This window comes from Leptonychotes weddellii, chromosome 13, assembly GCF_054177405.1.
Source record: "Leptonychotes weddellii isolate Sample4059 chromosome 13, ASM5417740v2, whole genome shotgun sequence".
In the NCBI taxonomy this organism is placed as follows: domain Eukaryota; kingdom Metazoa; phylum Chordata; class Mammalia; order Carnivora; family Phocidae; genus Leptonychotes; species Leptonychotes weddellii.
In genome coordinates, this window is record NC_138381.1 from 72,673,173 (window position 1) to 72,683,226 (window position 10,054).

The window sequence follows — 10,054 nt, forward strand, 5'->3', positions numbered from 1 at the left end:
TCAAAACCCTGTGAGCAAAATACTATGTTATTCCTATTGAACAGATGAGGAAAGCAAGCCAAGGCACAGAGAGGTTAAGTGACTTGCTCAAGACCACACAGCTAGCAAGAGGTAGAGTCAGGATTCAAATCCAGGAAGGCAAGCCAGTCACTGCCTGAGGCCTTCTCTGAGCTATCTAATCCCTCTGAACCCGTTTCTTTATCCATAAAATGGGGGCGATAGTGCAAGAGTACTTAGTGCGTAGAATTATGGTGAGGACAAAGAGGATACAATCCCTGGAAACCGCTTAGAGCAGTGCCTGGCACACAGTAAGTGTTCAAACAGTTGTAGATGACTTCTGTCACCGCCGTCGTGGTTATCTTCAGGCCTCCCCTCCCCCTCCGGCCGCGGCCGCCTCCCCCGCAGTGCCAGCCCGTGACGTGGGAGCTGCGGCTCGCACAGTCTGGGTTTAATTGGAAACTAAACGAGGAGGAAGGGGGTGTTCGGGGCCCCTCCCTTGACTCTGAACCGACCCCCCTACTCCCCCCGCCCCGGAATGTGCGACTCCCTCTTTAGCGACGCCTCCCGCCGACCGCGGGTACTGCTCCCGCACAGGGCACGGAGCTGGGACCGGGGAGGCGGCGCCGGGATGGGAGGCAGGGGAGGGCCGGGGAGGTGCGACTGTGCTGGAGGGAGGGCAGGCAGGGGACATGCTGGGTCTTCTGAGCCCCAGGTCAGCTCACCACGAGCCAGCGGCCGCGCCCGCCACGGCCGTGGGCCGCTCCCCACCTGGCAGTCAGCGCGCCCGGGTCTCCGCGGCCCGGGCGCTCGGGCGCGCTTGGCTGGGGTGCCGGCAGAGGGCGCGCGAGGGGGCCCGGGGACGGGCGGGGGCCACGCGGGAGGCGGGATTGGGGGGAGGGCCCTGGGCTGCCCCTCCCGCCCCCTGCCCGCCCACCCGGAGCTCCAGACTAGGAGACACGAGCGGCGGGTGCCCCCTGCGCGCTCTGCCTCCTCCGCGCACGCTCCTACCTGTAGAGCCCGAGGGGCTCCCCCTCGCCGGACACCTATTCTTTCTCCTCCGGAAACCTCCCGCCTAGCTACCCGCGTCTCGCATAGGCGGCGCTGGGACCCCGGGACGGGGCGCCAGGCTCGCAGCTGGTGACATGTAGACGCGCCCTCCACGTTCCAGCCTCGGCACCTGGATACCCTTCTGCCCGTAAAGTTTGGGGCTGGGCGCCATGGCCAAGAGCAGCTCCCTGAATGTCCGCGTGGTGGAGGGCCGGGCGCTGCCCGCCAAGGACGTGTGAGTACCCCGGGGCGAGTCGCGGGTGAGGGGCGCACCGGACATGGGATGGGGCCGGGGTCGCCCGTTCCGCGTGCCGGGGAGGGTGGGTGAGGTGGGCAGGGGGTTCTTGTCTAAGACACAGTATTGATGCAGATCCGCCTTCACGGGGCTAAAACCCCATGCCCATGGCTGTCCTAGTGGAAAGGGGCGCCCAGACTTAGCAGATACGCCACCCTGCTCCCTGGAAGGGGGGTGTCTTTGTTTCTAGGATGTACTAAAGGGGATTGGAGGGTCGGATTTTGTTGGAGCTGGGGAGGGCATGGGGGGGGGTCCTCTTCCTTAGTTCAGGCAGGGTGGGTGCCTATCAAAAGAACCCTGGGAAGAAGGCCCAGAGCGCCGGTTGGCCTCAGCATTCCTCTGTGTCCGTCTGGTGTTTAGATTCAAAGACAGTCATCAGGTGGCCCACCAGCCAGGCCTGGGGGAGACTGGGGTCCTCTGGACCCAGAGCCCTGAGCTCCCCAGAGAGGAGCTCCCTGTGTGGCCTTCCCTGGATGCTGAGTGCCTTGAAGAGCCCCCCCCCCACCGTAGCACCCTCTCCAGCCAGATGTGGTGGGGCCGGAGGACCCTTGGGCTCCTGTTGGTACCAGTCCTTGGCTCTGCTTCCTCCAGGGCTGAGTCAGCAGTTGCTGAATCAGCAGAATGGCAGGAGGGGTCCCCCTCCTGCTTGGCCTGGAGCCCAGAAGGGGCTGTGAGGTGTCAGCACCTGGGACAGGTGTGGGATCCTTGGCAGGACATCAGCTGTGTGACCTTGAACACGGTCCTCTTGGATCTCGATTTCCCACCTGGACAATGGGAGCTCTGGACAGGATCCACCCAGCCCAGAGCAGCTGTGGGGGGTGGAGAACCTGTTAGGATTTACCCCATGGCCAGAGTGAGCAGAAATCTGGATTCTGAGCCTTTACCCAAGTTGAGATGAGGGCTTAGATATGCCCTGACTCCCCCAGCTGTGGGTCCCCGGTGAGGAGTCTCCTGCCTTTGATTTTATGAACCTTGCCCCTCCCCAACCCTGGGCTGCCGAGAGCAGTTTTAGCTTCCCCTCATCCTCATCAGCTACCCCAAATAAACATGCACCTGGGATAGAAGCAGAGCACTTGCTGTGTGAATGTAGCATCTGGACAAGCCCCTGCTTCCCTCTTCTGGGACACCCTCTCAGAGCCTCTGAGAATGACATTCTGGAACTGTCGGGTCAGGGAGGCCAGGAATTGGGGCCTGGAAACTGCCGGAGGGCTGAGGGGGAGCCCCTCCAAAAATCAGGTTTCCATCTCCTGGTCCTGGGTGAGGGCCATGAGGGAGTGGCGGGTGCTGCCCTTGGCCCTGGACACAGCTCATGGGGTGGACATGGCTTGTAGGGTGGACATAGCTCGTGGGCCTCCTTCTGCCTCTCCTGCAGAGGGACTTAACTCATACCTGGTTCCTACACCTCTTGGCCACCCTTTCTCCCCCAAGTTCTCGGGCCAAGGTGAGCCCCAGAGCAAGGGTGGGAAGGAGTCACTAAGCCCTAGTTGAGCCACCCTGCCTCAGTTTCCCTAGCTGTTGGCTCCCTTCTTCAGAGGGGCTGTCCTCAGAGCCTGCTGGGATCTTCACACCCATGGAAACTCTTAGATGGGGGCGTGTTCTCTCTCTGGTCTCCTAAGGGAAAGGGCCCAGACTCGTCCTGAAGCTTTGTCAGTTTTGAGGGGGGGTCTGACCTGACTCTGGAGGAGGCCCCCACTGACAATTTTTGAGTATTACTCTTATGAATAGCAGCTGTAAGTCGTTCCAGGGCTTACTCTGGGCCAGGTCCTATCCTTAACACTTCCTATGGTCCTATGAGCATTTCCATTTATAAATAGGGGAAACAGGCCCAGAGAGGCAAAGTCACTTGCCCAAGGTCACACAGCTGGGATTTGAGCCCTGACTGCTCCCATGAATAAACCACACTGGGCAGGCAGTGGCTGAGGGGTCTTCTTTCCCACACTTGAGTTGGGGCAGGGCCCATGGGAGAGGTCAAGGGTCTGGAGAGATTGAGGGTCCGGAGGGGTCACCCCTCCTGCTATTGCTACCTCCTACCTGATGGGAGCCTGATAAGGCCCTTGTGCGTCAGAGCTGTGGAGCCAACGAGCGAGCTTGGCTCCCAAGAGGGGCCCCAGGGTCAGGCTTGGTGGACGGAGGGGGGCGTGTCTCCCAGCTCTTTGCTAGTGGGATCCCAGCCAATCTTCCTCCACGTCTGCCATCAGGGAAACTGAGGAACGGGACCGTACCTAAAAGAGGCTCAGGAACGGAGAACCCAGCCAGAGAAATGAGATATAGGGGTTCCCCAGACACAGGCATCCTGGGGCATAGAGCCAGATTAGGAAACTGAGGCTCCCAGGGTGTCTTAGGCAGTTGCAACAGCGAGTGCAAAGTCCCTGAGGCTGGACTGAGCTTGGTGGAAGACAAAGGAGGCCTGTGCGATGGGACAGAGGCAAGATGAGGACCCTGGTGGACAGCTCGGGATGAGGCTGGTAACTCTTATTATGAAGGGGGGATGGAGCTGGCTTTGGTTGGCTCATGGCTGATGCCTCCTCAAGGGGCTGCTGTGGGATGTTGTTTTGAGATCTGGGTGCCCTGGTCTGTGCCAGCAGAGGTGCGGCCCCACTGGGCTGAGCATCGGGAGTTCCCCCAACCCCCCCACCCCCGCCAGGGAAAGTCCCGTGGAAATGAAAAGCTGGTCGGCAATGCTTTCTCCAGAGGGTAGCGTTAAGGCTCCCGGAGGAGAGCTCTGGGGCCGGCCGGTGATGCATCCCACCATGCATTTTCTCCTTTAGTTCCTCCAGCCCCCCCACCCCCCCAGAGATGTGTGTAAACATCATAGAGAGGAAAACCCAGCACCCACAGAGAGGATGGGGCTTCCTGGGTTCCACAGCTAACACACAGTAACACTGGGATGCCTCTCCAGCTCATGCTGTTGACCACGGCTCCGGGCTTCCTGGGACCAGCACTGGGAACTTTCTGGCCTCATGCCTCAATGTTGTTTCTATGGGTGGAAGCCCAGAGAGCCCCTGCATGGGGGTCGGGCAAGCAGTGGGTGGGCTGTGCACCTGTGACCTCTCCTGCTGGTCTCCCGAGGTTCTGCCCCTTAGCCCGACTTGCTGTGTGACCCCGGGCCAGTCCCCTCCCCTCTCTGGGCCGCAGTTGCCCTTATCTGTACATAATGAGGGTGGATTGGGACCTCCACTCATGGCTGCCCTCTCAACCTCCCTCCTGAACATCCTCCTCCTGCAGGTCTGGGAGCAGTGACCCCTACTGCATCGTGAAGGTGGATGACGAGGTGGTGGCCAGGTGAGGAGTGGACAGGCCGGGCCTGGGGAAAGAGGAACAGGGCGGGGGATGGAGGAGGAGCAGCTCCTTCTAGACCTGGCGAGTCCAGGCACAAGATTTCACGTTGAAAAGAGGAGCCGGCCGGCGGTAATGCTTATGCCAAGGGTGGACGTGTGGGGCTGAAAGTGACTGCTTTGTGCTTTGGCCCCTCTGGGGACAGACAGCTGGGGCTGTCAGCTCCTCTCCCCATCCTGCCCCACCGACTGGCCGACACCTTCCCCCGGACCAAATGATGTCCCTGCCGGTGTCCTGGGGCTGACTCAGCGGCTGCCAGCCTCCCATAGTGGCCTCCCCGGAGGCGGGCATCTCACGCTTGGCTGGGCTGGCTGGTTCCGGGCCTGCTGGGTGCTGCGGGCACTGGGGCGTGCATGTGTGTGTGTGTGTGCATGTGTGTGTGTGCGTGTGTGTGTGTGTGTGCGCGCATGCGTGCCCCGCTGGGCCTGCTTGTGAGTGTGGGGGGGGGTGTTGGAGGGCTGATGTGAATGCCTGTGACCACATGTGCGTGTCTCTGGGGGTGTGCGGCTCACGGGCTCACATTGTGTCCCGGTGGTGTGTGTGGGGGGGTGGATGTGTGCACACCCGTGGGCTGCCCTGCATACACAGGTGAGCACCAGTGTCTGCTTGTTTGGGTACACAGACGCCATCGTGAGGACAAGTGAGGACGTGAGGGTGTTTGATGAGTGAGTTTTGGGCGGGGGTGGAGGAATGTGGGGCTGGGCCATGGTTGGCTCCCGCCCCGCCCCCGCAGGCCTGAGCGGTGTGGGTGGGCAGGTGGGCGGGTGGCCGAGGCCCGGGGTTCCTATGGAGACAGCAGGATTCAGGATGCTTCTGGTGCTGGTTCCGGTCCAGATGGGCTGGGAGCGGGTGGTGGGGAACCCCATGGGGGAGGGTCAGCCTGCAGCACCCCAGCTGACCCCCTCCATTGTTCTCTATGCTCATGCTGCCCCCTCCCCACATGCTATGATACCACCCCCAAACCCACAGAGAGATTTTCTGTGCGATCCCAGGCTGCACTCTGCCCAGCTCTGGGCTCTGAAGAGGGACTTCCAGCTGGGAAAAGGCCAGGACAGGGGGAAGAGGGTGTTTGGGAAGAAGGGTCCATCTGACGGTGGTGCCCTGGGCTGGGGTAGAGGGCAGAGTGTGCATCTCTGTGTGCCTGCGTATGTATATGTTCACTCTCTTTGTTGGGGAAGAGTGTGGGGAAAGGGAAGAAAGCGGTGACAGGTATGTGACCCAATTCTACAGCCACAGATTTGGGTGTGTCTTCATTGGGCAAAGTAGGTTCTTCGTTCCCTACTGGGTGAAGGGAAGTGCATCTGCAGGGGTGTCGGGGTGAGGATGCTCTCTGTGTGTGTCTGTTTCTAGGCTTATTTTGGTCCCTAACCCTTTTGTGGTTCCCTCTTGTTTCCTGAGTGCTCTGGCTCCTGCTGACTTCATGGTCTCTTGGCCCCTCACACTTCCGCATTTCCCATCTAGCACCTTCCTGTTCCTCAGACTCAACAAGCTCACTCCTGCCTCAGGGCCTTTGCACATGCTGTGCCAGCCATCTTGTCCTCATCTTCTCGTCCCCCTTTGCCTGATTAGCTCCTGCAGGAAGCCTTTTCTGACTCCTCCTGTCCACACCCCCAGGCCCAGCCAGGTGCCACTGAGCTCACCCTAATCACTTCTCTCACTGTGTCATGTGTCATAAGAGCTCAGGAGAGAGCACCTGCCCACTGAACGGGGCTCTGTGGGGGCAGGGACCTGGGCACCTCTTCCTCTGATTCTCCATAGCCCACAAGACTTGGCACACAGTCAGGGTGTTGATGGAGTGAATGAGTGAATGAATGGAATTTGCATGTTTTCAGTTACTGTGCGGGGGTTCTGTGTGTGTGTATCTGCCATCTATCACTATATGTGTGTGAGTGTGTGTCTGTGGGTCTCTGTGGGTCTCTATGTGCTGGGCAATTTTTTTTTGGTCTGTGTGTCTATGTGACTGTGCTGTTTTCTCTGTGTGTATCTGTATGTGTCCATATGTAGAAACACATAGATGTGCATTTCTAGAAATTTCTGAGGCTTCATATGTGTATCTGTGTATATGGGAGTGCGTCTCTGGCTTTCTTGGTGTATCTGTGAGTGTCTCTCTTTTCATGTGCCTCCTTATGGGACTGTGTGTGTGTGTATGTGTGTGTATGTAGGTCTCGGAGTATGTGAGTGTTGGGGTTTCTGTGTGTGTATTTGTGGGTTTTTTCGTGTTTTTTTTTAAGTAGGCTCCACACACAGCATGGGGTCTAATGTGGGGCTTGAACTCATGACCCTGAGATCAAGACCTGAATTGAGATCAAGAGTGGGACCCTTAACTGACCCAGACACCGCTCCCTGTGTGTGTGTCTGCCACCTGTGTGACCCAAGGGTCCCCAGCCCCCTGTGCCCTTTTTACAGGACAGCAACTGTCTGGCGGAGCCTGAGCCCCTTCTGGGGGGAGGAATACACCATACACCTGCCCCTGGATTTCCACCATCTGGCCTTCTATGTGCTGGACGAGGATACAGTGGGGTGTGTGTACTGGGGACCCATGCCTGGGCACCTGGGGGAAGGTGGGATGCCCCGAGGCAAAGTATCCATCCAGCCGGCCCTTGATGCCTGCTCCCTCGACTTAATGACTTGGACCCTCACCTGCCCACCTTTCCACAGGCACGACGACATCATTGGCAAGATCTCGCTGAGCAGGGAAGCAATTGCAGCCGACCCCCGAGGTGGGCGAGGGGCAGCGACCTTCAGCTGGGCAGAGGGAATAGGCATGGCCGTATGCCCAGGTTGGGCATTTGCAAGCATGTAGCAAGTGGCAGGGGAAGCACAGAGTCTTCACTGGAAAATTATTTCAGTTGTTGATTTCTCTCTCTCTCTCTCTCTTTTTTGGGAGGGGAAGAGAGAGAGTGAGAGAGAATGCATGCGCCCATGTGGGATGAGGGAAGGGCAGAGGGAGAGGGAGAGAGAGAATTTTAAGGAGGCTCCTTGCTGGGCATGGAGCCTGACACTGGGCTCAATCTCATGACCCGGAGATCATGACCTGAGCTGAAACCAAGAGTCAGATGCTTAACTGACTGAGCCACCCAGGCGCCCCATCAGTTGTTGATTTAAAAAAAATTTTTTTAAATTTAGTTTATTCATTGAGTAGTTAATTACTTTACATAGTTCAATATTCAAAAGGTATAATTAGTGGGGGAAACTGTCCCTCTTAACCCAGCTATTCCATTTTCGTTTTCAAGGTTGTCAGTTTCTTGTATGTCCTTCTAGAGATATTTTATTTTATTTTTTTAAAGATTTTATTTATTTATTTGAGAGAGAGAGCAGAAGCAGGGGGAGCAGCAGAGGGAGGGGGAGAAGCAGGCTCCCTGCTGAGCAGGGAGCCCGACATGGAGCTTGATCCCAGGACCCTGGGATCATGACCTGAGCCAAAGGCAGCCACTTAACTGACTGAGTCACCCAGGCACCCCTAGAGATATTTAAAAAAAAATTTTTTTTTAAAGATTTTATTTATTTGCGAGAGAGAGAATGAGAGACAGAGAGCATGAGAGGGAGGAGGGTCAGAGGGAGAAGCAGACTCCCTGCTGAGCAGGGAGCCTGATGTGGGACTCGAGCCAGGGACTCCAGGATCATGACCTGAGCCGAAGGCAGTCGCTTAACCAACTGAGCCACCCAGGCGCCCTCTAGAGATATTTTAAATAGGTTTATTTATTCCAGGTGCTTTACATGAATCAATTCATTTAATTATTGTAATAACCCTGTGAGGTAGGTACTCTTATTCTGCTCGCTCCATAGGTGAACATCCTGAGGCACAGGGGGTTGGTTCTATGGCTTGCCTCAAATCACAAAGTTATTAAGTGGGATGGCCAGGATTTGAACCAAGATTGTCTACCTCCATCCAGTCTGTGCTCTTAACACAGCACTGTATGTGTTTTGTTCTCTGCTCCTAGGAATGGCAGCCTGTTATACTCATTGTTCTCTACCTTGCCTTTCACATCACCACGTACCTTGGAGATCTTTCCATATTGGTGGCCCAAGAGCTTCCGCATTCTTTGATCTTTGACTTCATGGCACTCCATTGTGTGGATATATCATCATTTATTTGGCTGGTTCCCTACTGATGGACACTTGGGTGGTTTACTATCTCTCCCGAGTTCAAACAATACGGCCATGAATAGCCTTGTACAAATGTGATTTCACATGTGTGCAAGCGATATTAATCAGTCTGATAAATTCCTAGAAGTAGATTTGTCATAGAGTATCCATATTAGCACATTAGAGAGTTATTGCTAAGTTACCTTCTATGGAGGAGGTAACAATTTGCCCACCCTGTACGTTTGCCAGGAATTACCAAACGCTTTGATCTTGTATCTGAGAGGTAAAAAAATTGCCTCTTTGTGTAGGTTATTTTGTATTTCTCTATGAACGAGATTGAAAGCCTCTTTACATATTTAAGAGTCGCTTTGTTTCCTTTTTTGTTTGTTGTTTATTTACATTGTATGTGCATTGCCCCCCACTGGGTTGTTTGGCTTTTCTTATTGATTTGTAGGAGCTCTTTACATATTAGGCCAATTTAACTCTGTCATATCAGCTGCAAATAGTTTTTCTCCCTTTGTCACTTATGTTTTTGCTTATCATTTTTTTCTATGTATAAAATTTATTTCTTTTTCTCTAGTTAACTTCATCTTTTTGTTTTTATGGCTCTTGATTTTCTGTGATACCTAAAAAGGCCTTCCCAACTCTAAGATAAAAATTTTTTACATGATTTCTTCTCGCAACAATTTGTTTTCCTTTTTTACATTCAAGTCTTTGCTCTACTTGGAATTTGTCCAGATTCAAGGTATGGAGAGGGATTGAACTTTATTACTTTTTGTCTAGATGACTACTAATTGTCTCAATGTCAATAACTGAATAATGTATTTTTTCATCAGTGGGGATTAGTTGGAAACCTACATGCTAATCATCATAATCATTGCTCCTATTTAATGAGGGCTTACTATGTGCCAGGCATGATGCTAAGCACTTTATATTTAGTCTTCACAACACCAAGTGAAGTGTGCACTAGAATGATCTTGAATTTATGGCTGATGGGAAATGAGGTTTGGAGAGATGAAGGCAATTGCCCCTCCTAGAAGTTGCAGAGTTGGGAGTTGGGTCCAGGCTGCGTCTGCTTCCAAAGTCTGTGTTTTCAACCTGTCCACCAAGCTGTACCCATTGTGCCTCAAACATCCACCCAAGGGGGTGGAATTAGATGAATGAAGTATGAGGCCAAATTTTAAGGAGCTTATGGACCAGATAGAAACACAAAACACGTTCACACACAAGCAAGGAGCAAGAAAAAAAGGGAAGCTGTCCATGTGTCTGAATGTTTTTTCAAGCAGGACA

The 10,054-nt window shown here is 54.7% G+C and overlaps 1 protein-coding gene across 4 annotated transcripts in view; it reads left to right on the top strand.

Annotated features, from left to right (window-relative positions):
• Positions 1 to 909: 909 nt before the first annotated feature.
• RASAL1 (RAS protein activator like 1) overlaps positions 910 to 10,054 on the top strand; it is a 28,652-nt gene continuing 19,507 nt past the window's right edge. For 2 of the 4 annotated variants that reach the window (XM_031034818.2, XM_081802172.1), the window contains exons 1-4: positions 910 to 1,282; positions 4,568 to 4,624; positions 7,085 to 7,198; positions 7,337 to 7,398. In XM_031034818.2, the coding sequence (XP_030890678.1) occupies positions 1,218 to 1,282; positions 4,568 to 4,624; positions 7,085 to 7,198; positions 7,337 to 7,398 (298 nt within the window). In that variant the 5' untranslated portion in view covers positions 910 to 1,217. The remainder of the gene's footprint in view (positions 1,283 to 4,567; positions 4,625 to 7,084; positions 7,199 to 7,336; positions 7,399 to 10,054) is intronic. The other 2 variants (XM_031034820.2, XM_031034821.2) reach the window with 2 other exon arrangements.